This window comes from Palaemon carinicauda, chromosome 38, assembly GCF_036898095.1.
Source record: "Palaemon carinicauda isolate YSFRI2023 chromosome 38, ASM3689809v2, whole genome shotgun sequence".
Lineage (NCBI taxonomy): Eukaryota > Metazoa > Arthropoda > Malacostraca > Decapoda > Palaemonidae > Palaemon > Palaemon carinicauda.
The window spans coordinates 38,132,744-38,160,436 of NC_090762.1; the positions used below are offsets into that span (position 1 = coordinate 38,132,744).

The following is a 27,693-nucleotide window of genomic DNA, read 5'->3' on the forward strand; positions in this document are numbered from 1 at the left end:
GTAGAGAGCATGCCAGATACTCTGAAGAATCAAACCTTCCAATGAGTTTGGGCACTCTGTACTGCATCAAAATATGAAAGGTGAGGAAAAACACAGAAGCTCTTATCAACCCTCGCCTGTCTCTACAAGCAGTGGAGTCAAGGTCTGAGCAATTATCAACATCAAAACTCACCCATGGGCAGAAACCACACAGGAAAAGCAGTAGGCACATTCACTGTGGCTTGCAAAGCAGACACAGAAACTACAAGCCCTGGTAACCACTACCAAAGGGTTGACACCAGGCACTGTGACAACACACACTGATAATTAAGCCCTGGAGCTGATTTACTCCCAACTTTGGGAATGGCACCAAAGCATGCTGGGGCCTTCTTACTTATAGGCACAGGCACACTAGCCAAAAACAGTCCTCTACGGCTTGGGAACCAAAGAGGGAAACACCATTGTGGTAACTGACACTTGCCATTAAAGGTCTCATCAAGAGAGACACTGGCACTAGGGACACCGGGGCTGAGGTACCCTTGGCTACCAAATCCTTCAACAAAGACACAGAGGTCCTATCTGCAAGACGAAGTCCAAGCCTTCCTTTGAGCAAACCTGTCAGCGGCAGTCTGCTCAACTACAGAAGAGTTTTCAACCTTCGTTGGTGAGCAGCAATCATTGGGAGAAATCCACAAACAACAAGAGCCTGAAAAACTCACTGACATAGATCTGAGATATCATTGCTCTTGCCATATGAAGTTGAAGACTTCCTAGGGGTCTTCACAGGCTTTGCCCAATCTAACACCAGAGAAGGCTTAGCTCTCTTCTTTCCATTCAAAACATATGCCTGCTACTTGGAGAGTAAAGAAAAAATAACAAAGGTTTTTAATAGATCACGACAGTATGTCCGTACTCCTGGTCGAGGACAAAAGTGAAGAATCTACAACAGGCGGGTAGCAAGGGGTACTCACCTCAGCTCACCATTTGTAGTTAACTGTCTCCTTAACAATTTCAACAGCCATACCAGCTCCGCTAAAGATATTCCCTATGTTGAAAGACAAAGGGATTGTAGACTTATAGGAACAACTGTTATTTTTCTCACCTCAGTTCTCACTCATATCACAATAATTGCAAGCATCTAACCTATTTAAATGTAACTTTTCGTCCAGTCCACATAGCTATTTGGGCAATATAACAAGTACCGAGTTGTGTTTGTGGTGAAGTAAATCTAATTTTATGGAAGCAATATTTTTTACTACAAACTCATTACATGTACTGTACTTTATATCAAAATGCCTTCCTGACCACTTGATTTCTCAGCTGGATCACATGTACACCAGCTGGATCACATTAAACAAGAAGTAAGGTGGCTAGTTTCCAGCTTTCTGTGACCAGATAAGAGTGGAAGTCTAATATTGATCTCCCCCTTGCACCTGTATGGTTGTGTGACTAAATTCCCATTAGCATATCGTAATACTAGTTCTATAGAACAATTCTTCAACAAAATTTATAACCAAATTCTGATTTAATTTGGTGATAAAAATCTAATGAAGATACAAGGAATTCAAGAGTGGCACACTCAATAACAAAATCTTAATTAAGAATTTTATTTCCAAGAGAGTAGGAAAAGCATCTGGTATGGATGGTGTGAGAGCTGAGATGTTGAAGGAAGGGGGTGTGACTGTACTTGAATGGTTGGCGAGATTGTTTAATATGTGTTTTGTGTGGTCAATGGTACCAGTAGATTGGGTTTGTGCGTGTATTGTGCCACTATATAAGGGTAGGGGAGGTGTGCATGAGTGCTGTAATTCAAGGGGTATTATTTTGTTGAGTGTAGTTGGAAAAGTGTATGGTAGAGTACTGATTAATAGGATTAAGGATAAAACAGAGAATGCAATCTTAGAAGTACAGGGTGGTTTTAGAAGAGGTAGGGTTTGTATGTATCAGACTTTTACAGTTAGGCAGATATGCGAGAAATATTTAGCAAAAGGTAAGGAGGTGTATGTTGCGTTTATGGATCTGGAGAAAGTGTATGATAGAGTTGATAGGGAAGCAATGTGGAATATGATGAGATTATATGGAGTTGGTGGAAGGTTATTGCGAGCAGCGAAAAGTTTCTACAAAGGTAGTAAAGCATGTGTTAGGATAGGAAATGCAGTGAGCGATTGGTTTCCAGTGAGAGTGGGGCTGAGACAGGGACGTGTGATGTCGTCGCCGTGGTTGTTTAACTTGTATGTTGATCGAGTGGTGAGAGAGGTGAATGCTCGAGTGCTTGGATGAGGATTGAAACTGGTAGACGAGAATGACCATGAATGGGAGGTAAATCAGTTGTTGTTTGCGGATGATACTGTACTGGTCGCAGACAAAGAAGAGAAGCTTGGCCGATTAGTGACAGAATTTGGAAGGGTGTGTAAGAGAAGGAAGTTGAGAGTTAATATGGGTAAGAGTAAGGTTATGAGATATACGAGAAGGGAAGGTGGTGCGAGGTTAAATGTCATGTTGATTGGAGAGTTACTTGAGGAGGTGGATCAGTTTAAGTACTTGGGGTCTGTTGTTGTAGCAAATGGTGGAGTGGAAGCAGATGTACGTCATAGAGTGAATGAAGGATGCAAAGTGTTGGGGGCAGTTAGGGGAGTAGTAAAAAATAGAAGGTTGGGCATGAATGCAAAGAGTTCTGTATGAGAAAGTGATTGTACCAATTGTGATGTATGGATCAGAGTTATGGGGAATGAAAGTGACGGAGAGACAGAAATTGAATATGTTTGAGATGAAGTGTCTAAGGAGTATGGCTGGTGTATTTCGAGTAGATAAGGTTAGGAACTAAGTAGTGTGGGTGAGAACGGGTGTAAGAAATGAATTAGCAGCTAGAGTGGATATGAATGTGTTGAGGTGGCTTGGCTATGTTGAGGTTGATGAATGCAAGAGTTGATGGGAGAAGTACAAGAGAAAGGCCAAGGTTTGGGTGGATGGATTTGTGACGCAGTTCCAGTTGACCCTGCTGCTTCCTCCGATGCCTTAGATGACCGCGGAGATAGCAGCAGGAGGGGATTCAGCGTTATGAAGCTTCAACTGTGGTGGATAACGGGGGAGGGTGGGCTGTGCCACCCTAGCAGTACCAGCCAAACTCGGTTGAGTCCTTTGTCAGGCTAGGAGGATTGATTGATTGATTTAAAGTTTCCAGGCATCCTGACATCTGAGGTCATTGACGCCGGTAACATTTAATTTATGTATACAAAAATAAAATAAAAAATAAAAGAGTATTCAATTAAAATCATAAAAGTTGAATGTCATATAAGTTAAATATTTCAGAAGACCTGCTTCTGAAATAAATCTAAAAATGCCACTTGCATGGTAGGACACATCATTTCCAAGAATCTTGGCAAGGATGAACCTGCCACCCTCACCTCGAGCCTCAAACAAATATCTATTCCTTAAGTTGTTATAATTGGGGCATTCGGTCAACAAATGCCTTACTGTTAGAGGTACTAAACAGTCGTCACAATACGGTTGGTGTTAGCCCTTCAGCAGAAACTCGTGTGGCAACCGAGTGTGACCAATACGGAGACGACAAAGAGACTTCTCCCATTTTCGGGGCATCGAATTATACCTCCAAGGAGATATGTCATTTGTTACCGCTCGCATTTTATTCCCATCTAGGCTATCCCATTGCTGTTGCCATTTATTGCAAACCAATTTCTTGATGTCAGGTAAGAAATCATTACAGGGAATGGGATACCTTCTTGGCAGCAACTCAGATGCAGCCTTCTTAGCCAGTGAATCTGCCTTCTCATTCCCAGACACACCTACATGTGCTGGAACCCAACAAAATTGAACTGTTATACCTCTCCGTCCAATAATAAAAAGCCATTCTAAAATCTTTAAAACTAGAGGGTTATTAGAATTAAAAACTTCCATAGCTTGAAAGACACTCCTTGCATCACTAAAAATTGTAAAATTACCCTCCTTCTCCAACGCTATTTTCTCAATAGCGGTTAATATGCCATACAGATCAGCAGTAAATATGGAAGCGGTCAGAGGAAGTGCACTTCTACAATTAAAACCATTACTATGTACTCCAAATCCAACGCCAGCATTAGATTTGGAGCCATCAGTATAGATAAAAGTTGATCCTCTATGTTCTTTAACATGTTCACTAAAAAGACACCTGGCTTCTAGGTCTGACATATTCTTCTTATCTCCAATATAATATTTACAAAAAGATATCTCTGGTAACTTCCATGGAGGCGTTGATGATACCTTGAATGGAAGTACCTTATTTCTAATTATATCCAGACTATTTAATAATCGTTTCACCCGAAAGCCATAAGGTTAAGGAGATTTTGGGTGCAACTCAAAGTATGATGCGTGTCTTACAAGACTTACAGTCTGAAAGGCTAGAGAGTTAGGGAGTCTTTGCAATCTAAACCAATACCGAATAATGGAAGACATTCGGTAAAGGTCTAGAGGTAACCCTCCAGCATCAACAAAGAGACTTGGGATAGGCGAGGTTTTAAAAGCTCCAGTAGACAATCTAATACCTGCATGATGTATCGAGTCTAATATTTTTAACCGGCTTGGAGTGGCTGAAGAGTATATTTCACAACCATAACTAATTTTGGAAAAAATCAAGGCCTTGTATAATTTTAAAATAGTATTGCGGTCTGCCCCCCATGATGTATGGGACAATACTTTCAAGATATTCAGAGCTTCTACACATTTAGCTTTTAACGCTTTTAAGTGAGAAACCCATGTAAGCCTAGAATCAAATATCAAACCTAAAAATTTAGCTTCTCTTGCACATGGTATCCGTTGACCTTTAATGTATATATCCGGGTCTGGATGTACTCCCCGGATACGACAAAAAGGGACAATGGTAGTTTTACTTGTCAAGAATCTAAATCAATTCATGTCAGCCCACTGGATAATTTTATCAATAGCGAGTTGGATTTTTCTCTCAACCATTGCCATTCTAGTGCCAGCAAATGATATTGAGAGATCATCCACAAATAATGTTGAGAGAACATCCTGGGGAATGGCTGAGGATATCCCATTAATTGCTAGTGCAAAAAGGGTTACACTCAGCACACTACCCTGAGGAACTCCTCCTTCCTGGCACTTACTCTCTGATAGAGTATCCCCAACTCTCACTTGAAAAACTCTACATGAAAGAAATGCCTGAATAAATAGTGGCAGCTCTCCTTTCAATCCTATTTCATGAATGGTTTTAAGTATACCATATCTCCATGTGGTATCATATGCCTTTTCAAGGTCAAAAAATACTGTAACATGGTGCTGTTTGGAAGCAAAGGCTTCACAAATAGAAGACTCAAGTCGTATCAACACCTCAGTTGTTGAGTGCAATTTTCGGAATCCACATTGAATCGATGATAAAATACCTTTCTTTTCAAGGTACCACATCAGCCTTGCATTGACCATCTTCTCCATGATTTTACATAAACAAGATGTCAATGCAATAGGACGATAGTTTGCTGCTAAAAACGTGTCTTTACCGGGTTTTAAAAAGGCTAAAATAATGGCTAGTTCCCAAACACTTGGTTAACTATGATCATGCCATATTCTATTAATAATGCTTAAAACAAATAGCTTTGTATTAAAATGTACATGTTTAATCATTGCATATGGAATTCCATCGGGTCCAGGGGCTGTATCATTACAATGAGCAAGTGCGGAATCAAATTCTCTTTCAATGAAAGGAGAATTATATGACTCTTCCCTTCTTGTTGCAAAATTTAAAATTTCTTTTCTTCAGTGCTCCTATACTGGTGACCAGGGGCTCCTTCACACTTGCTGGATACATTTGAAAAATGATTAGCCAAGGCATTGCTAACTTCATTTGCTTCAGTTACATACTGGCCATTCACCTTCAACACTGGTGGTGGGTTGGGGGTGAATTTGCCAGCTATCTTTTTTACTTTCCTCCACACAGAAGATGGTGGTGTTCTACTGTTAATGGAGGAAACAAAAGACATCCATGACTGGCGCCTTGCTTCTTTCATGGCACAACGGAACTGTGCTCTACATTTTTTGTACATAATTAAATTCTCATCAGTTCTGCGTCTACGCAATCGTGTTAAGAGATCTTCTTGTGGCTCTGTGGAGTGCAGTTAGTTCTGAAGACCACCACGGGACTGGTCGTCGTTTGAATAACCCTGTTGTTTTGGGAATTGAATTGACTCCTGCTGTATGAAGAGTTCCATTCAGTAGGTCTATGGCATCATCAATACTTTCAAACTGTTCTGCTCTCCCTTCGATTTCACTTAGCTCAGAAAATTTAACCCAGTCTGCCTTGTCTAGATTCCAACGTGGCGATCTTTGCAAAGGCGGACCCTTGTTGGTGTTTATAATGATTGGTGCATGATCACTAGTATGCCAATCATCTAATGTCCTCCAATCAAAATCAAGAAGGCAGTTAGAGCTTGCAACTGAAAGGTCAATGCATGACAAGGTAACTGTCTGAACATGGAAGTGTGTGGGCTCTCCTGTATTAAGGAGTCCCACATCCTCATTCTCCACAATTGATGAGATAATATTGCCCCTTGTGTTTGCTAAAATATCACCCCATAAAGGATGTCTACCATTCATATCTCCCAGTAAGAGAAAGGGTTGAGGGAGTTTATGAATGACCTCTGCTAAATCATCCTATAAAATATTAACATTTGGAGGCAAGTAGAGAGAGCATATTGTATATTTTCTTCCTATATCAATTTGTACAGCCACTGCCTGCAGTGTTGTACATATAGACATAGGTATTTGGGGAACATCTCGACGAACGTACATGAGACTTCCACCATGGCTCCCTGCTTGATGATTATATGGTGTTCTATAGCTAAAATACTCTCGAGGACTAGGAGTGTTAGCATCAAGCATACTTTCCTGTAGACATACAATTATGGGGGAATGTTCGTGAATTAGGAGCTTAAGTTCTTCAAATTTCGCCCTTAAATCCTGACAGTTCCATTGCAAAATTGAGGAGAAAACTATGGATTATTTCGGGAAGACATCTTGGATGAGGTCTTCCCATTAGCAGTTTTTAATCTAACATTATTACCTGTAGGTTTCTTCAGAGATGGTCTTGTTATGTTGGGTTTTACGTTGGTGTTTTTCTTTGTATCTTTTTTATATATTTGTTGAGGGGATGGTGGACCTCAACTTGAATTTCTGATTTATTTAAATTGTCTTCTGGTTGATCGCCAACATCAACAGACAAAACATCATATTTATTTGATGACATAATTCTAGTATTTCTTATGGAAGGGGGTGAGAGAGATGGAGGTCTCTCTCTTTTACGATTAATAGGTTGCAAGTTACCAGGTTTTTGTACCTTACCCACTACAGGTACACCTGATAACTTGGTGTCAGGTGGAATCTCCATTAAATCAGGCTAGGATATGGCCTGGGAGAGGTTAGTACTATCCTTTGTAATGGGGGACAAAGGTTTGATAGTGGTGGGCAATGTCTTTTTGTTGATACTCAATGATAAATCTTTAGGAGGAGATGTTCTTGTCTTATGCAGCACTTTATCAATAGATGGTGAATTCCTTTTTCGAGAACTACCTACAGTAGTAGGTGGGTGAGATGATTCCCGAGGAACTTTTTCTCCTGTTTTTAATGTCTTTGCATAAGTATTAGATTTATTCAATAATCTCTTGGCATGCCCCACGCTTACATGTTCAATAATTGATTTATTGAGGGCAGACTCTTCTAACTTATAAAACTGGAAGCTTCTATCATTAGATTTATGATTAGAGTTGCAGTTTAAGCACCTTGCCTCAAGTGTACAATCCCCATGGTAAATATTGGAGCAGGTATTACAATTTTTTTCATTATTGCAAACTTTGGAAGGATGTCCAAATTTAAAGCAATTATAACATTGCAGTGGCTTCTGCTTAAAAGGTTGAACTCTGATCCTTTCGTTTTCTATGCCTATTTGGAAAGGTACATCCGCATCCTGGAAAGTAAGAACAATCATTGATGTTCCAGGTACTTTATGTACTTTCCACACTGATAGAGGACACATAGCCAATATCTCCTCTTCAGTAAATTCATACACATCCCTATTAAAAACCACTCCCCTTCCATAGCTAAAGTTTAGATGGGGTTTGATGTCCAATTTTATATCATCATTTACTGTCTTCAAATTGGACAGCATAACAGACTGTGTGTATGACTTGGCCTTTATCAAGTAACTTTTCTTCCCGAATCGAGATATATCTCCAGGTGCGATCATACCTACCTTCCTCTGAAGAAATTTGCAGATCTTGAAATAATTTTCCGACCTCCTACAGATTGAGCAAGAAGCCACATTGGTGGTTTTGGCTTTCTGCTGGTCTGTAGACATCCAGATCTTTAGGTGCCCCATCACACAGAGCACCCTTAACACTCATATTACCTACTTTAATATCAACATTAAATGCTTCCTCGTGACAATTAAATGATAACCAAGATTCCCAATTATCATATTGAAGTTTCATTCTAATTTCTTTTATTGATCCGTAACTCTCAAATATTTTACGTAGCACATCATAATTAGCTTCTAAAGGGATTTGGGTAACGTGCAGGACATTCAGTTTTCCTGTGTTGCCCAAATTACCCTTTTTCCAAATGTTTAAAGAACAGTCCTTTTTAGTTCCTACGTCGTCAACGGAGTTTTCTTTAAATGAATTGCCAGAGGTCGTCAACAGTGCTGGGGGCGAGTCAGCATATCCAGGGGAGGTGGGGTCATTGTCACAAGAATCCATTAGAATAAAGAAAAGAGAAGAGTGATTTTTTGAATAATTTGATTTACCTGCTTGAGAACATCAAGGCATCACATGTTGGGAAGGAAATTTACACTCTCCACTACCGGCACAGTGAAAGTATACTTCCCAGATGGTCCACTCCATACCCTACCCGAAGGATAGCATCAAAACAGATATAGAGGCACAGGTGTAAGCTGAACCCGCCTGTTAAGACTGAGACCAAGAAACTATGGAATCATCCTCCCTATATCTGTAATGACGGGCTTTCGGCCAAAAGTCGAGAGTCCTACCCCAAGCATTGGATCCCCCTGGATTCCGAAGACCCAACACTTGAGAATAGTTCCGCCACAAAGGTCCAAACCATCTTCGGGATGGCTGAGATCATCCAATACTCTCACATATAGCTTTGAGCACAAACACCTCCCAACCATGACCCCTTTCCCATTCCTCAAAGCAGGCAGCAATACCGGATGTAGAAACATCCACCCAACTGGCAATAACAGGCGTAGAAACATCCATGCCATAAAAAGAAAAAAAAAAAAGATAATAAACATACATATATATGTAAAAAAAACACATATACATATGGAAAATTTTACTCATAAGGTTGGGACAGCATCATGAAAGAAAGTTTATACTATGAGGAGAAGGTTGAAGCAATATAAAGAGGAAGAAAAAGATAAGAAAGAGAGAAATTTAGATTCGAACTGGGGGAGTAATTTCCCCAAGTTCGAGAGCCCTCTTGCCCGTCACCAAGTTTCAGCACGGGAGTGAAATGCCGTGCTGAAGCTCAATGACTTCATCAAGGCATTCTCTCATTAAGAGGGCAGGCTAGGAGGAACGTAGTGAGAAGAGGTACCCTTTTTGTTTCATTTGTTTGATGTCGGCTACCCCCCAAAATTAGGGGAAGTGCCTTGGTATATGTATGTATGTATTTCTAAGCAATCACTTGGCTAGTTTTAGTGAGATTCAATGATCATTTTGTTTGCAAGCTTTAGTATAAAGTTTCAGTAAACCGTATCTACATTAATATTTACCAAGGATAAGTTTCTGATCTGAATACCTTTTGACAAAAATAAAAAATTTTAAGTAATTTTTATCTTTCCTAACATACTTACCGAGAACTACTTTCTTAGGAGTTACCTGTAATCTCCTCTCTACCGACCAGAGTTTTGTGTAGTATACCCTACGCCCGTTTTCTATAGAGGGCTAACCCGGGAGTAAGAGAACGTGCCCCGAGGGTAGACCTGAGCTAGGTCGGCGTCAGCTTGGGGCCCGTTAGCCAGTAAGTTCCTCGGATGTTGCAACAAGTCCCTGCAAGGGCAGAAAGGCACTCGGGGAAGGTAGGGAGGGCCATTACCCGAAAGTAGTTCTCGGTAAGTATGTTAGGAAAAATAAAAATTACTTAAAATTTTTGATTTGTTCAAACACAAATACTTACCTCGAACTACTTTCTTAGGAGACTTACACTTTAGGAGGTGGGAGTGGCTTCCTGACCTTCAGACCCCGCAAAGCAGACGCCAAGTAGCCTAGATATGAACTAGGTTCTAAAAAACTGGGAAACGAACGGTAGGGTAAACTACACAAAAAGTTCACGTTATAGTGTCTAAGCACTCACCCTTTGAAAAATCTTCAGATGTTGAGTCCAGTAACAAAGTTGCAGAGACATGTTCTTCATTGGTTAAATAAGTGTGGTTATCTCCGATAGGGATAGGAAACGGGGATTAGGGTGAAAAGGAACGAACCTGTGTCTCCTGGTTTTGCTATCCACGATTGTGCCTGGGGCATCACCGTTAAATCACTTGGAGCGTGGAGATGACTGTCCCAATGGAGAACCCGTCTAAAGACCTTCTTGAGTAATCCTCGAGGTAATGGGCAGTAAAGATCGACTGGTTCGACCAGGTGCCTGCCCGAAGGATCTGACCCACTGCCATGTTCTTCTCAAAGGCTAAAGAAGTGCTCAGTCCTCTGATGTCATGGGGCTTAGGAGTACCTGGCACGGCCAGTCCCTCCTCCTTGTAGGCCCTGGCAATAACTTGCCTCAACCAAAAGGATATGGTATTCTTCGATACCTGCTTCTTTGTAACACCTGTGGAGACGAAAAAGCTCTTAATGCCCGGCCGGAAATGTGCAGTCCTCTCAAGGTATTTCCTAATGGCACGGACTGGGCATAACCTCAAAACCTCTGGATTCCCAGTCCTAGGAATAGCTGGCAGAGAGAACCCCTCGAATTTAGGATCCCAGACTGCTGGGTTCTGGGTTTTTGCCACAAACGAAGGGACGAACTTGAGGGAGATTTCTCTCCACCCCTTCGAATGAGAGACGTCATAAGACAGCCCATGGATCTCACCTACCCTTTTCGCAGAGGCCAAGGCCAACAAAAAGATCGTCTTGAGAGTGAGATCCCTGTCTACAATATCCTTCATTGGTTCGAACGGGGGGCTACTTAACATCTTCAGAACCCTAGACAAGTCCCACTGAGGCCCCCTAACAGTTTGAGGGGAGCAGGACTGTTCAAAACTCCTGATAAGCATAGAGATGTGTCTAGAGGAGCCCAGGTCGATGCCCTTCAGAAGGAAGACTTGACCCAAGGCTGCTCGTACTCCTTTTATAGCTGGGATTGACATCCCTATCTCGTCTCTGAGATATACTAGAAAGTCTGCGATATCTGGGACTGAGGCTTTGAGGGGTTTGATGCTCTTCGAAGCGCACCACTTCGTGAAAGAGGCCCATTTCGCTTGGTAGACCGCTGCCGACGACCTTCTCAGGTATCGCGACATCATCTAAGCCGTTCCTGACGAATATCCTTCCTTCCTCAGGAGGCGCTCGATAGTCTCCAGGCGTGAAGGCGTAGAGACTGTGGGTTGTCGTGGAACCTGAGAAAGTGTGGCTGTTGTAGAAGATCTGGCCTGTCGGGGAGTGGCCACGGAGGATGGCTTGCCAGGTCTTTTAGGTCTGCGAACCACACTCTCTCCGGCCACCAGGGCGCTACCAAAGTCATCCTTAAGTTCCGGGCAGCCCTTACTCTGTTGAGCACTTGCCTGATCAACGTGAAGGGGGGAAAAGCGTACACGTCTAGGTTGTCCCATTTGTGCTGAAAGGCATCCTCCAAGGCTGCCTTTGGGTCTGGGACAGGAGAACAATACACGGGGAGTTGTGCGTTCAGCTTGGTTGCAAAGAGGTCCATCACCGGGGAACCCCACCGTTGAATGATGAGCCTGGCTACTTCTGGGAGGAGGAACCACTCTGTTCCTATTATCTGACCCATCCTGATGAGACCGTCGGCTAGGATGTTCTTCTTCCCGGGGATGAACCTTGCCAATAACACTATCTGGTTCGCCTCCGCCCAATCCAGGATCTCTAGGGCGAGATCGCACAACTCCCTTGATTTTAGGCCTCCTTGCTTCTTTATGTACGCTACTACTGTGGCGTTGTCGCACATCAACGCCACAGTGTTTCCCCTTAGTAGATCGATGAAGTACAGGCAAGCTTTTTGGACTGCCTTCAACTCTAGGACATTGATGTGTAGGCCTTTCTCCTCGTCCATCCAGGTTCCTCTCGCCGTCTCGTTGAGGAGATGGGCTCCCCATCCCTGGTTGGAGGCGTCTGTGAATAGGAGCATCTCTGGAGGCTCGGTCGCGAAGGGCATCCCCTTGCATGTGTTCGACCGGCAATGCCACCATTCCAGGGAGGGTATTGTGTTTGGCAGAACTGGAATTAATTTCTGGGGCGAGTCCAGTTTCTCCAATGACACCAGATGACCTATTAGCCTTTGCCAGTCCTTCGCCCTCCTGGGTTGCCCCGAAAGGAAAGGGAGAAGGATCTTTATTAGATTGCTTACCCGCTCCTCTGACGGAAAAGCCTTCACTAGTCGGGAATCCAGTGTCATCCCCAAATAGGTTATTCTGGTGGAGGGAGATAGGTTCGATTTTTCTGGGTTGATCATGATACCCCATTTCACCCGGAGAAACTTCAGGCTTGAGGGGTGGACCGGGATTTGGAAGTAAGCGTCCTTGAGGTTTATGGTCATCATGTAGTCTTTTTCTCTCAAGGACAGCAAGACCGACTTCGGAGTGTCCATTTTGAAATCTGTCTTGCGCACAAACTTGTTGAGAGCTGACAGGTCTATCACCGGTCTCTACCCCCCGTCGCCTTTTCTACCAGGAATAGTCAGCTGTAGAAACCTGGTCCTGGGTGCAGGACCTCCTCCGTGGCGCCCTTCTCCAACATCGTGGACACCTCTTCTTGAAGGGCCGCCCTCTTCAACGGGTCCTTGGGTGCCAGCCACTCCGACAGGCTGGCCGGAATCAAAGGTGGGGGTTCCGTTAAGAACGGTAGCCTGTACCCCTCCTTCAGTATGGATACTGTCCAGGGTTCCGCTCCGTGAGCCTTCCATGCTTGCCAATGTCGTCTGAGGCATCCCCCAACCTGAGGCTTGGGCAGGCGTAGGGGGCCTCCCACTCAACCTCCTCCTGGAGGAGCGGCCTGAACGGCCTCTCCTGGAGGCAGAATACCCTGTTCTAAACGAGGCAGACGCTGCTGGAGCCCACGAGGAAGAAGGGGCTTCTCTCCTCGTCAGGTTAGGAGGGGCCTGAGAAGTAGAGGGCCCGTCTGATGCTGACCTCTTGTAGGAGGGCCTCCTTACCGGTTGAGGCCTGGGAGCGTTCACTTCCTTTCGTTTAGCCACCTTCTCCATAATCTCCTCTAGCTGTTTCAAGGGGGACAAGGAGTCACTCCACACAGGAAGGCTCCTCATGGCCCTCGCCTCCCTGTCTGGGACCTTCCGGGAAAGCTTCGCCAGAATAGTGTCCCTTTTGCGAAGAACCCAGTTCGCTGAAAGGGCAAGGGACTGATAAGTAAGGAACTTCAGGGTCTTGCCCCCAGAGATGATAAGCTCCCTCAGGAGGTTTTGTTGCTCCGGGTCCGTTAAGTCATATGTGGCTTGAACACCTACCAGCGTGGAAGCCCACCAGTCCAACCAAGAGGAGACGTGCACCAAGTCATTCGACATCTCCTTCATCATCACAGCCTCCGACTGCGAAAAGCAAATCGGGACTGAAGAGGCTCTGTCCTCCGGGGCACCCTGTCCCAGAACGTCGAGGGCAGGCTCCACTTTGCAGGCTCCCGGTCGTTGTCCCTCTGGCACATAGAACCTACTCTGTGTCTTGAGTCCTTGGAACAACTTCGAGGAGCTCTGTGTTTTGGGAGCTTCGGCATTGCCTACCACAACTCTATCAACATGAGCCCGTCCCAGGACGAGATCTCAGGCCACAGGCAGGGCCAGGGAGGTTTTCTGTTGGACGGGTGCCTGCATCAAACGGGTCAGGCTGGACCTCCAGTAGTCTTCGTCGGTTGGGACCGGTTCCTCAATCCGATGATGCCTTCGAATCAAGCCTATTACCTTCCGATACGCCGAGTCCTCGGTCGGGGAACCTTCTCTACCGTCAGCAGTACCTTCCCCCTGATCCCGAGGAGCCGGGTCACCGGGCACTCCCACCGGGCGCTTCGGCTCTGTAACAACAGGCACTCCCCTGCGGTGGTACCGGTCCGCCCCGGCGGGAACCTCAGCACCAGGTTCGGGGGTCAGAACTGGCATCGCCGTGCCGGCGAGGACTACCGTTCGTGTATTCTCTCTGGGGGACGAGGACGCGGATCCTGTGGGCTGACCCGATGCAGGAAACCGTTCCTTTAAGTCCGAGGGCCGAACCAGCTGTGCTGATTCGGCCAGGCTGCCCGTACGGAAGTACGGTTCCCCCCATTGGCGGGGTGAGCCGGAAGCTTCGCGGACTTACGCCTGCCTGAAGTGGCCTTCTCGCATTTCTCCCTGCAAGGGTCATGTCTGGAGGATGGCCTTCGCGGCGAGAAATCCCTGGACTGCCGGTCAGGGGAACGAAGACCCAATCACCATCGGGGGATCTACCCCTCCTGTACTTCCTCCGTGGAGACCAGGACCGTTTCCTACTGAACCTCGAACGGGATCTTGAGCGGGAACGCCTGCTCCTGGACCGCTCCCTCCGTCGCCGATGTTTCCTCCTCGCTTCCTCTTCTGAAGAGAACGAAGCCCCACCACCTGAAGAGCCCGACGAAACTGTACCACCCGAACGACGGGCAGGAGCGGGGGCTACGGAGGGCTTCGCGACCTGCTGCGTACCAGAGGACGAGGGTTGTAGGAAGGACTCTGGAACCGCCGTCAGAGGAGCTGGAAAAGAGGTTGGGCGCACTACACTAGGGAACCAGGTATCCAGGCCCTCTTCCATCCGCATTGGGGACCTACCTGGCGTTTTAGGGAGCCTCCACCCGAAGGACTCACTTACCGTGGAGTCCAACTTTCCCTGGGCGTCACCAGCCGCTGAAGAACCTGAAACACAGGCTCACGAAGCGGGCAAGAAACAGGCACAACATTACTATACCACAAGGGGTCGTCGGAGGAAACGTGCCCCCCAAGCACAAGGACAGAGTCTCCAGAACCCCAGACATAGCACTACCAGGCTCCCCACTAGCCTGAGAAGACCCAGCAACCCCCACTTCAAACACATTAGACTCCTGGGGAAGGGCCCTCGGCTCTTTCCCCGCAATGGACTTACCTCGTCCCCTACTCTGGGTAGGGGGAGGCGAGACAGAAGCCCCGTCGGACCGTCCACAGGGTGACGGTAACGGCGAAGAGATGCTAGATTTCCTGGGCGAACATTTCGACGACTTCTTCTTCTTAGTGCCGTAACGCACCCACTGAATCTCACTCCAGCTAACACACTCAATGCACGTATCCGATGGCGAGCACACTCTGCCCCTACAGGAAGAGCAAAGGGAATGAGGGTCTACTTAGGCTTGGAAAGGAACGCTCCACACGACTTTCAGGCTCTAGGCCCAGGACAACGGCGGATCTGCTCCATCACACACGACCACAAGGCACAGGAACGAAGGGAATCAACAAGAAATACACTTGGGAAACACAAGGAAGGGCAGTGAACACTCAAGAACACAAGGGATAAGCACAGAGATACCACGCGGTAACCACGCGGGACATACGAGTCGGGACACAAAGGGTCGTAAGAGACGAGAGCGGCACGATGGTATCACGACGCGACCAGAGAACATACTGGCTAACGGGACCCCAGCTGACGCCGACCTAGCTCAGGTCTACCCTCGGGGCACGTTCTCTTACTCCCGGGTTAGCCCTCCATAGAAAACGGGCGTAGGGTATACTACACAAAACTCTGGTCGGTAGAGAGGAGATTACAGGTAACTCCTAAGAAAGTAGTTCGAGGTAAGTATTTGTGTTGGAACAAACCCTATCTTAATATTATGAAAAATTAAGCTAACTGCCCATTCTTAACTTGGATACGGATGAATTAAGTTTAAACATAGAACCAACCAGACATAAAAACTCAAACTATAAAAGAACTTACATCAACTGGCTTCAAAACTCCCGCTTGATCCAAAACTGTCACAAAAGATTCTATCAGTTGAGTTTTAGTGACAGGGTCCATTCCTTTGGTGATTATTTCATGAATGCAGTCTGCTGCGGCTTCTCTGAGTAGTGGTTCCTTCAAATGGTCTACAAGCTTACAAACAAATCTGTCAAATGCAAAAGGATTAAAACGATAAAAACAAATATTAACTTTGTTTTACAGCAAAGCCATCTCTCATATTATCTCCTGCATTTGCAGTCTGCAAATATCCCAATCATTGTATTCATGCATTTAACATACAGAAGTAGGGAGGTAGTACACTAAGCACAGGAAGAGCACCTGGACGTTCTCAGGTAACCATTAATTACCTGCTTCACTTTTTGTGTCTGGAGCTGTTACCCAATGAGCACTGTTATCCACACTTTTCAAAGAGGGAATACCATAAAATACCATAACTAAACATTTTTCAGCTGCTTTCACTTCTATGTACACACACACACACACACACACACACACACACACACACACATATATATATATATATATATATATATATATATATATATATATATATATATATATATATATATTATATACAGTATACGCTTGAGGGTACACTTGGGCAAGCTGTTCTGTCTTGTTCCTCTTCCCCTTCCCCTTATTTTGTAAAAGTTTTTATTACTACAGGTCGTGCGCTTAAATATGTAAATGATGTTTGCCTGCGTCATTTCCGTAAAATTTTAAGCAGGCAGAAACAAGCTTCTTTGAACGATTTTTGTAAATAGAGGCCTTCGGTAGTAGCAGGCAAAGAATAAGAAAAAAACGAAAGGAAAGTGGCAGTGATGAAGAATATATGTAAATAAATTTAGAAAATACAAAACATAATGTAAAAAAGAAAAAGAAAATAGAAAAGGGAAAAAAAAAAAGAAATTTAATTTTAAGTTTGTCATAAAATTAAGTGTTAACGTTTCCTGCAATTTGTTAATGTTTTTCATGGTTAAGTATTTATGTTTTCTGTCATTTATTAATCTGTTTTGTAAAGTTAATGTTAAAGTTTCTGCCACTTGTTAACATTTTCCGCCATTTGTCATCCTCCTCTACCACCCCACGACTTCGCTCTTGGACATCACCTCACTCCAAAGGTACGATTCCACATTTTCGTTACTGTATTTTAACTGTTTGCTTTAATTATACATATCTTTTATGGGTAACAAATGGTCAAGTTATTATTAAATGATCCAAATAATTGTACAGTCATTCGTTGAGTACTGTTATAGAGGAGTGTATCCTCTTTATAATCATTTAATGTTGTTTTTGTAGGGCCTGGAACGAAACTGTCTATTTACATGTAAAAGACGACTAACAAAACGGAAAAAGCCACAATGGAACTAATTAATTTTGTATTGTGAGACATTACTGTAAATCATCAGTGAAGGTGGCAGCAGACAGTAATTTACATTTCTCAATGCGGTCAGGGAAATCGGGAGTTCTTAAAATCAATTTACTATTAATCTCGACATTTAGTGATTGCCATTATCACATCTTCCGGGGTTACAAATAAGAAACATTAATAACAAGGTCTTCACGCTCCCCAAGAGAGATTAGTTCACCAAAGATTCAGCTGGGCTCCACAAGGCACTAGAAGAGTTTTGATATTCCAAAAATCTAATTGAAAAACATCAAAAATGGAAAAACAACAAATAACATCAGTCATTTTGCACCCTAGAGTTTAAAGATATTCTTGAAACTTATACACTAAGCAATATTAAGATGAAGAGAAGAACTAAAGACATTTCAACACTGCTATAACTGCTTCATAACATAGGCTCAAAGTGAGAAAGTATGACATGCCAGATAGTAACAATCAAACGGTTACTTCACATAAGTATTTGAATATTCTAGAATACAGGGAGAGAGCACAAATAAAATAATCACTTTCCTGCTACAGAGAAAATAAAAAGACAGTACTTACCTGTCATTGGCAATAAGGGAGATGTCAATCCAGGCTATGTAGGCACCAATGACTTCATGGCACTGACACACCAATTCGGGATTTGATTTCTCATATTTCACCTAAACAAAGATCAAATCTCTTTTAATTACCATTTCATTAATTCTAATATTAGCCTAACAACACTTAAAAGTTGTAACAACAAAATCTACAAACCCATGGGCCCTAACTATGAGAGCAGCCTGGTGCAGTAAATGACATACAGTACATTACAAAATTAAAAATAAACTATATGAATGTGAAACAGCTAAAAATCACAAATTTTATAAATAATTTGTATTTTTCTTAATCATACAAACATGAATCCTTTAATTGGACTTAGATTGTAGCAAAGTTGCAATTCTACTATCAATATTTTGAACAAGGTGTCGGTAGTTACTGGCAGGTGGCAGGGAAGCACTGCCCACAGCCAGCACACTGATTAACTACTTTGAGCTTCACCTAGGAATTGTCTAATGGATGAGGCAATTAAGTGTTACTTGAAAGGTTCCGGGTTGCAATTCAAAATCTGTGATTTGTTCCAACACAAATACAACCCTCTCATCTTTAATAGAGGAATTATCCTTAGGAGGGAGGAAATTCTTAGAGCCAAGCTGACTGGTTTAAAATCCTGGGATACCAGGACACTCGGACCTGAAGGGTGCAGGAGTGTTGACTCCAATCCACCTCCTACCAAGAGTATGGCTCTCCTCTAAAGATTGTGCTCATGGAGAATCCTTACAATTGGATCTTACACGTACACGTACGAGGGAGCTTGAAAATCTTGCATGGTCTCTCTGGGCATAGCGTTGAGGTCTGACTCATCCTCTGCACTAAGAGCAGAGGAGATTGTCACCCTAGGAGACACAGTACCACTCCTGTTAGGCTTACATGAAGGGGAAGGAGAAGAAGACTAGGCACAGGAAAGATGGTCTCTCTTCTTTGCCTTCAGGAGACGGGAGGCTAAAGGAGACTCAGCGTAAGCGGAGGATGTTGAAGGAATTGGGCTTGGCAAAAAGAGGGGGTGTGAGGATATTTCCTCCCCTTCTCAAAAGTCTTAGTAGAGGATTTCCTAGCCAAAAGCAATGAGGCTACGGAAGGCGAGGATCGCAATTAACTACAGTACACCAGGCCTGTGCAACCTGGAGCCCTCAAGACTTTTCAGTGCGGCCCAACCTTTCAAAAATAAATATTGTACAGTGCAGCACTTGTGGCCAACTACAAAGCTGAACTGTTTGCTTTTCTATGCTCTGTGAATCTGGAAAATATTCCACAGGATATGAAAATGGAACTACCATAATTTAACTGCAATGAAATAATGAATTAATAAAAGAACAACATTTACTAAACAAAGAATATCCCAAACTACCTGGTGATACAAGGAAGATGGTGGCAGTGATTGGTAGCATGTATGCATGTGAATAGCTTTACAAAAATGAGGCTGGTTAAAAAAAGTATCTGCCTTAACTGAAAGCACCACAAATGTCACATCAGCCATTTAGCCTGATACTGACCAGTTGGTCCAATAAATCCAAGGTCAGACATCTCACTAGATTAGGTTTTCATTTGGTTACATAAAAAAGGTGAGAATATTCCTATCAATTCAAGTACACAGTTATCTCTATGTGCATATTAAAGCCATATCTAATATTACACAAGAAAGGCTTGAGAGTGCAAACCTCCACACCGCCAGCTTATTTCTTAAAACCATGCCTTTCCCAGAATCAATTTAAACCGTAGGCATATTTTTCGGTCGACCTTGACCTTTTACCCCAAGACTTTCAAAATTGAATCACTTCCACATCTCCACATAACAATTAATCCATAAAAGTTTTACTACCCTATGAGTAAAATTGTGGCCAGGAAGTTGTCCACAAACAAACAAACAAGACAAACAGGGGCAAAAACATAGCCAAGAGCTGGGAAACATCCATATATAATACAGATGGGTAGCTTGGTGAGGAATCAAGAGTATTTCATTCATGATGGGAATGTTAAAAAACTTAAGTTCTTGAGATAATTTGCTTCACAAAAGTCATAGGAGGATTTTTTAAAACTTTGTATATTATATTTACATGTCCTGTGAAGCCTTTTTGTAACTACAGAATGTTTTTCATAAGTTAGAAATACAAAAGTAATTTTCCAGTTGGTTTTTTGCTGAGGTCATCTTTTTAACACTCCGAAGTGCAATTCTTGACCAGTGGTCATTAATTTGAAAAGATTGCACACCCATAAACTACACCTTCAGTAGGCTATGTCTCAACCAAAAGTAGCTTCATTTGCTGGGGTAGCAGTGCAAAAAGGCAAAGCAGCAGAAGACTTTGGAGTCTTAGCGGTATACAAGGCTTGCAGCAGCCTCTCTGTTGACAGAATACCCTACAGTCCTAAGGAAGGCCATAAGGTCCTCATGCTTGAGGCAGGAGATCCTTGAGCAGACCTGCACGCCTACACATGAATTCTCCATGGTTAGTTAAATACAATCACTCTGAAAATGGAAAATTATCAATTAAGGACACCCAAGCTTTGTTAGCATTAAGAATATATTTGTACTACTCGGCAGCTGGGGTCAAAATTGCTACTCAGCATGCTGGAAAGGGGTGGGGCTTCTTCCCGCCACCCGTCAGTAACATCTGTCACCTTGTTTAAAATTTTAAAAGTCAAGTTCCAGCTTTACTGAAGTCATATTTATCTAAAAGACAGAGGTTTGTGTTCATGTAGGAACAAATTACAAATGTACCCAGTTTGAATTTTTAAATTCCAAAGTTCACTAACATGACATGAGGAATAAAACTTCAAGAAAACTATGGGATTAAGCATTGCAAAAGAAAAGACAGGAATCAGAAGCAACATCATATCTCGCACTAATAAGGGGTGGTATAGCGTAGGAAGATCTGAATGCAAAAGATTGTAAGAAGTGTGAAAAAGTAATTAACTCACTATCTTTCTCATAAGTAAATTTTCAGTAAAAAACTTTAAATTTGAAAGAGAATTGGATTTTGTTAGGCAGCCTTTCAACTAAAATTTGGGTACTGGAGATCCAATATCCTTCACCCACAAGCAATCAAAATCACTTATTAACTTTGACTTAGCCAAGAAAATAAAAATGTTATTTTCCCTAGTAAAATAAATTTTTGAATATACTTACCCGGTGATCATGTAGCTGCAGCTCTGCTGCCCGACAGAAAAAACCTACGGGCGGGATACGCCAGCGATCGCTATACAGGTGGGGGTGTACAACAACAGCGCCATCTGTCGAGTAGGTACTCCAGTACTTCTTGTCAACAAAGAACCAATTTTCTCCTCGGTCCACTGGGTCTCTATGGGGAGGAAGGGAGGGTCCTTTAATTCATGATCACCGGGTAAGTATATTCAAAAATTTATTTTACTAAGGAAAATAACATTTTTCAATATTAATCTTACCCGGTGATCATGTAGCTGATTCACACCCAGGGGGGTGGGTGGAGACCAGCATACATGTTAACATTAGAAGCTAAGTATCCCGTATTTCATTTTAGCAGTTATTCAAAATAACAGACATAAAATTAATAAGTACCTGGTAAGGAAGTCGACTTGAACCATTACTCTGCCTTTTTAAGTACGTCTTCCTTACTGAGCCTCGCGATCCTCTTAGGATGCTGAGCGACTCCTAGGTGCTGAAGTATGAAGGGCTGCAACCCATACTAAAGGACCTCATCACAACCTCTAATCTAGGCGCTTCTCAAGAAAGAATTTGACCACCCGCCAAATCAACCAGGATGCGAAAGGCTTCTTAGCCGACTGTACAACCCAAAAACAACAATAAAAAGCATTTCAAGAGAAAGATTAAAAAAGGTTATGGGATTATGGGAATGTAGTGGTTGAGCCCTCACCTACTACTGCACTCGCTGCTACGAATGGTCCCAGGGTGTAGCAGTTCTCGTAAAGAGACTGGACATCTTTAAGGTAAAATGATGCGAACACTGACTTGCTTCTCCAATAGGTTGCATCCATTACACTCTGCAGAGATCTGTTTTGTTTGAAGGCCACTGAAGTAGCGACAGCTCTAACTTCATGTGTCCTTACCTTCAGCAAAGCATGGTCTTCCTCATTCAGATGAGGATGGGCTTCTCTAATCAAAAGTCTGATGTAATAAGAAACTGCGTTCTTCGACATCGGTAAAGCAGGTTTCTTAATAGAACACCATAAAGCTTCTGATTGTCCTCATAATGGCTTCGTACGTCTTAAATAGTACTTAAGAGCTCTTACTGGGCATAGTACTCTCTCTTGTTCGTTTCCAACCAAACTGGACAGACTTGGAATCTCGAACGATTTGGGCCAAGGACGAGAAGGGAGTTCGTTTTTAGCTAAAAAACCAAGCTGTAAGGAACATGTAGCCGTTTCAGATGTAAATCCTATGTTCCTGCTGAAGGCGTGTATCTCACTGACTCTTTTAGCTGTTGCTAAGCAAACGAGGAAAAGAGTCTTCAAAGTGAGATCTTTAAAAGAGGCTGATTGAAGCGGTTCGAACCTTGCTGACATCAGGAACCTTAAAACCACGTCTAAGTTCCAACCTGGTGTGGCTAACCGACGCTCCTTTGAGGTCTCAAAAGACTTAAGGAGGTCCTGTAGATCTTTGTTGTTGGAAAGATCTAAGCCTCTGTGGCGGAAGACTGCTGCCAACATGCTTCTGTAACCTTTGATCGTAGGAGCTGATAGGGATCTTACCTTCCTTAGGTGTAAAAGGAAGTCAGCTATCTGCGTTACAGAGGTACTGGTTGAGGATACTGAATTCGCCTTGCACCAGCTTCGGAAGACTTCCCATTTTGACTGGTAGACCTTGAGAGTGGATGTCCTCCTTGCTCTGGCAATCGCTCTGGCTGCCTCCTTCGAAAAGCCTCTAGCTCTTGAGAGTCTTTCGATAGTCTGAAGGCAGTCAGACGAAGAGCGTGGAGGCTTGGGTGTACCTTCTTTACGTGCGGCTGACGCAGAAGGTCCACTCTTAGAGGAAGAGTCCTGGGAACGTCTACTAGCCATTGCAGTACCTCGGTGAACCATTCTCTCGCGGGCCAGAGGGGAGCAACCAACGTCAACCTTGTCCCTTCGTGAGAGGCGAACTTCTGCAGTACCTTGTTGACAATCTTGAACGGGGGGAACGCATAAAGGTCTAGATGGGACCAATCCAGAAGAAAGGCATCTACGTGAACTGCTGCTGGGTCCGGAATCGGTGAGCAATTATTTGGGAGCCTCTTGGTCATCGAGGTAGCGAACAGATCTATGGTGGGCTGACCCCACAGGGTCCATAGTCTGTTGCAAACATTCTTGTGAAGGGTCCATTCTGTAGGGATGATCTGACCCTTCCGGCTGAGGCGGTCTGCCATGACATTCATGTCGCCTTGAATGAACCTCGTTACAAGCGATATCTTTCGATCTCTTGACCAGGTGAGGAGGTCCCTTGCGATCTCGAACAACGTCATCGAATGAGTCCCTCCTTGCTTGGAGATGTACGCCAAGGCTGTAGTGTTGTCGGAGTTCACCTCCACCACCTTGCCTAGAAGGAGGGACTTGAAGCTTCTCAAGGCCAGATGAACTGCCAGTAGCTCCTTGCAGTTGATGTGTAGTGCTCTTTGATCCGGATTCCACGTGCCCGAGCATTCCCGACCATCCAGTGTCGCACCCCAGCCCGTGTCCGATGCGTCCGAGAAGAGAAGGTGGTCGGGGGTCTGAACAGCCAATGGTAGACCTTCCTTGAGAAGAATGTTGTTCTTCCACCAAGTCAGTGCAGACTTCATCTCTTCGGATATAGGAACTGAGACCGCTTCTAGCGTCATGTCCTTTCTCCAGTGAGCAGCTAGGTGATACTGAAGGGGTCGGAGGTGGAGTCTCCCTAACGCGATGAACTGGTCCAGCGATGAAAGCGTCCCTATTAGACTCATCCACTGTCTGACTGAACATCGGTTCCTTTTCAGCATGCTCTGGATGCATTCTTGGGCTTGACTGATTCTGGGGGCCGACGGAAAAGCCCGAAAAGCTTGACTCTGAATCTCCATACCTAGAAAGACTATAGTTTGGGATGGGACGAGTTGGGACTTTTCTATATTGACCAGGAGACCCAATTCCTTGGTCAGATCCATAGTCCATTTGAGATTCTCCAGACAGCGACGACTTGACGCAGCTCTTAAAAGCCAGTCGTCCAAATAGAGGGAGGCTCTGATGTCTGCTAAATGCAGGAATTTGGCAATATTCCTCATCAGTTTGGTAAACACTAGAGGTGCCGTGCTTAGGCCAAAGCACAGGGCTTGGAACTGGTAAACCACCTTCCCAAAGACGAACCTTAGGAAAGGTTGGGAATCTGGGTGGATGGGGACGTGAAAGTACGCGTCCTTTAGGTCTAACGAGACCATCCAGTCTTCCTTCCTGACCGATGCTAGCACCGACTTCGTCGTCTCCATGGTGAACGTCTGCTTGGTGACAAAGACATTTAGAGCACTGACGTCCAGCACCGGTCTCCACCCTCCTGTCTTCTTCGCTACTAAGAAGAGACGGTTGTAGAAGCCCGGGGATTGATGGTCCCGGACTATGACTACCGCTCCCTTTTGTAGCAAGAGAGACACCTCTTGCTGTAAAGCTAGCCTCTTGTCCTCCTCTCTGTACCTGGGAGAGAGGTCGATGGGAGTTGTTGCTAGAGGGGGCTTGCGCAAGAATGGAATCCTGTACCCCTCTCTGAGTAACTTCACAGACTGTGCGTCTGCACCCCTGTTCTCCCAGGCCTGCCAGTAGTTCTTGAGCCTGGCTCCCACTGCTGTCTGGAGAAGATGGCAGTCAGACTCTGCCTTTTGAGGACTTGGAACCCTTCTTTTTGCCACGTTGACTGTCGGCACGGGTACCTCCTCTGCTGGAGGTTCTGCCACGAAAGGGCGGAATGAACCTAGACGCTGGTGTGTCCATCCTAGGTCTAGGCACGGAAGGTAAAGCTGTGACTTTACGTGCGGATGACGCCACCAGGTCATGGGTGTCTTTCTGGATCAACGAGGCGGCAATCCCCTTGATCAGCTCTTCAGGAAAGAGACACTTGGATAGCGGAGCAAACATCAGCTCTGACTTCTGACATGGTGTGATCCCCGCCGACAAGAAGGAGCAAAGGTGATCTCGCTTCTTAAGAACTCCAGACACGAAAGAAGCCGCAAGCTCGCCAGACCCATCCCGAATGGCTTTGTCCATGCATGACATGATGAGCATGGCAGAGTCCTTATCCGAAGGGGAGGTCTTTCTGCTCAACGCTCCCAAACACCAGTCCAGGAAGTTGAAGATCTCAAACGCACGGAAAACTCCCTTCAAAAGATGGTCCATGTCCGAAAAGGTCCAGCAAATCTTGGAGCGTCTCATAGCCAGTCTGCGGGGAGAGTCTACCAGACTTGAGAAGTCGCCCTGGGCAGAGGCAGGAACTCCCAAGCCGAGAACTTCTCCCGTGGCATACCAGACGCTAGATTTGGAAGCAAGCTTGGTCGGGGGAAAGATGAAGGATGTTTTCCCAAGTTGCTTCTTGGCCTGCAACCACTCTCCCAGTACCCTTAAAGCTCTCTTGGATGAGCGAGCGAGTACGAGCTTCGTAAAGGCAGGAGCTGCTGACTGCATGCCTAAAGCGAACTCAGAGGGAGGTGAGCGTGGAGCTGCAGACACAAACTGGTCCGGATACAACTCCTTAAACAGGGCAAGGACTTTCCTAAAGTCTAAGGAGGGAGGCGTAGTCTTGGGTTCATCTATGTCTGAGTGTTGATCGTCCAAATGCGCAGCTTCGTCGTCATCAGAGATTCCTTCATCCGATTGCTGAGGAGGAAGCGGCAAAGGAGGAGAAGAAAGCTGAACGGCTGAATCCGGCAGCACGGGTGCATGCGTAGCTGCACTGGATCCAACATCATGCCGCTGCTGGTCAGTCTGAGAGCTGGCAACAACAAAAGCGGAGTGGTGGTGCGTGGTGGGGACTGCCGTGGGTTGCGGAGACTGCCGCATTGCGTCAAAACACGGCAGCTTGACTGCACCTTCCCACTGCTGATGCGGTAGCTCACGCATGTCAACGGAGGGTGCCGCACATCGGCTAACGTCAACATGCGTCTGGCAGGGTCGACTGCGCATCGGTGGTGGAGCTCTCACAGCCGGAGTGTGGGAGCAGGCAGCCGCAGTGTCAGCTGAGCGCACAACCGTGGCAGGTTGTAGGTTAACGGGTGCAGCGTTAACCTTCTCAGCACGATACTCCTGCATGAAGGAAGCTAGCTGAGTCTGCATAGACTGCAGCAAAGACCACTTAGGGTCTACAGCGGTTGGTGCAGCAACCGACGGAGTGATTGCCTGCTGCGGAACCACTCTACCTCTCTTGGGAGGTGTGCAGTCTTCGGAAGACTGCCGCGAGTCCGAGCTGACCCAGTGGCTACACCTGGGCCGTTGGACTCGCTCGGAAGGGACCTTGCGCTTGAGAGGTCGTGAGACCTTGGTCCAGCGTTTCCGACGAGAAACTTCTTCCGCAGACGAGGAATGAATGGGCTCACTCGTCTGTTTGTGGGTGGGACGATCTCTGCAAGATACGTCCTCAACCACTGAGGGTACATCTGTACGCTGATCAAGGCCTGTCGAACCCTTTGGTCCTTCGACATTGCTTCTCCCCTGGGCTTGGGAGCTTGCAAGAGGTCCCGGACTGGGAGGACGACTGGCACGAACAGATGCACCCTCCTGCGTAACACTGACACTTTTCACAGCACTTGCACTCACTACACTTCCCACTGCACTTTTCTCCTTCAACTCTTTGACGTCGGCCAAGAGTTGATTGCGGTCATTCGCTAATAACTCAACTCTGTCACCAAGAGCCTGAATGGCACGCATCATGTCCGCCATCGAGGGTTGCTGAGAGCTAGTAGAAGGGTCGGGTGTAACCACTACAGGGGAAGGAATAGGTTGTGGGGCATGGGGAGAGGAAAAATCAAAAGAGCGAGACGAACTCCTCCTGATCCTATCCTTCTCTAGCCTACGTGCATTCTTAAGGAATTCTTGAAAATCGAATTCCGAAAGCCCAGCGCATTCCTCACATCGATCTTCCAATTGACAGGCTTTACCCCTACAATTGGAACAAACGGTGTGAGGATCTATAGAGGCCTTCGGAAGACGCCTAGAACAGTCCCTAGCGCTACACTGCCTGTACTTGGGGACTTGAGTAGGGTCAGACATCTTGAATTAGTCAAAGGGGGAAATCCAAAATCTATCCAAGTCGTTAACAAATAATCCAAAATCTAATCAATGAAAGCTTGATAAGGTATTGATGATAACTCCTGTACAGCGAAAGCTAATAACTAGAGAGAATACATCACCAAATAGCGTGAAAATCAACTCCAGAAACAACAGCGTATCAAGTAGGTCTTGCCGGTGGCACGACAGAGAGAAAATTGGTTCTTTGTTGACAAGAAGTACTGGAGTACCTACTCGACAGATGGCGCTGTTGTTGTACACCCCCACCTGTATAGCGATCGCTGGCGTATCCCGCCCGTAGGTTTTATCTGTCGGGCAGCAGAGCTGCAGCTACATGATCACCGGG

At 44.9% G+C, this 27,693-nt stretch overlaps 1 protein-coding gene across 3 annotated transcripts in view; it reads right to left on the minus strand.

Annotated features, from left to right (window-relative positions):
* LOC137630560 (exportin-T-like) overlaps positions 1-27,693 on the minus strand; it is a 146,371-nt gene that overhangs the window by 65,044 nt on the left and 53,634 nt on the right. For all 3 annotated transcript variants that reach the window (XM_068362095.1, XM_068362094.1, XM_068362093.1), the window contains 2 exons: positions 18,120-18,220; positions 16,145-16,313 (listed from right to left, as the gene is read on the minus strand). In XM_068362095.1, the coding sequence (XP_068218196.1) occupies positions 16,145-16,313; positions 18,120-18,220 (270 nt within the window). The remainder of the gene's footprint in view (positions 1-16,144; positions 16,314-18,119; positions 18,221-27,693) is intronic.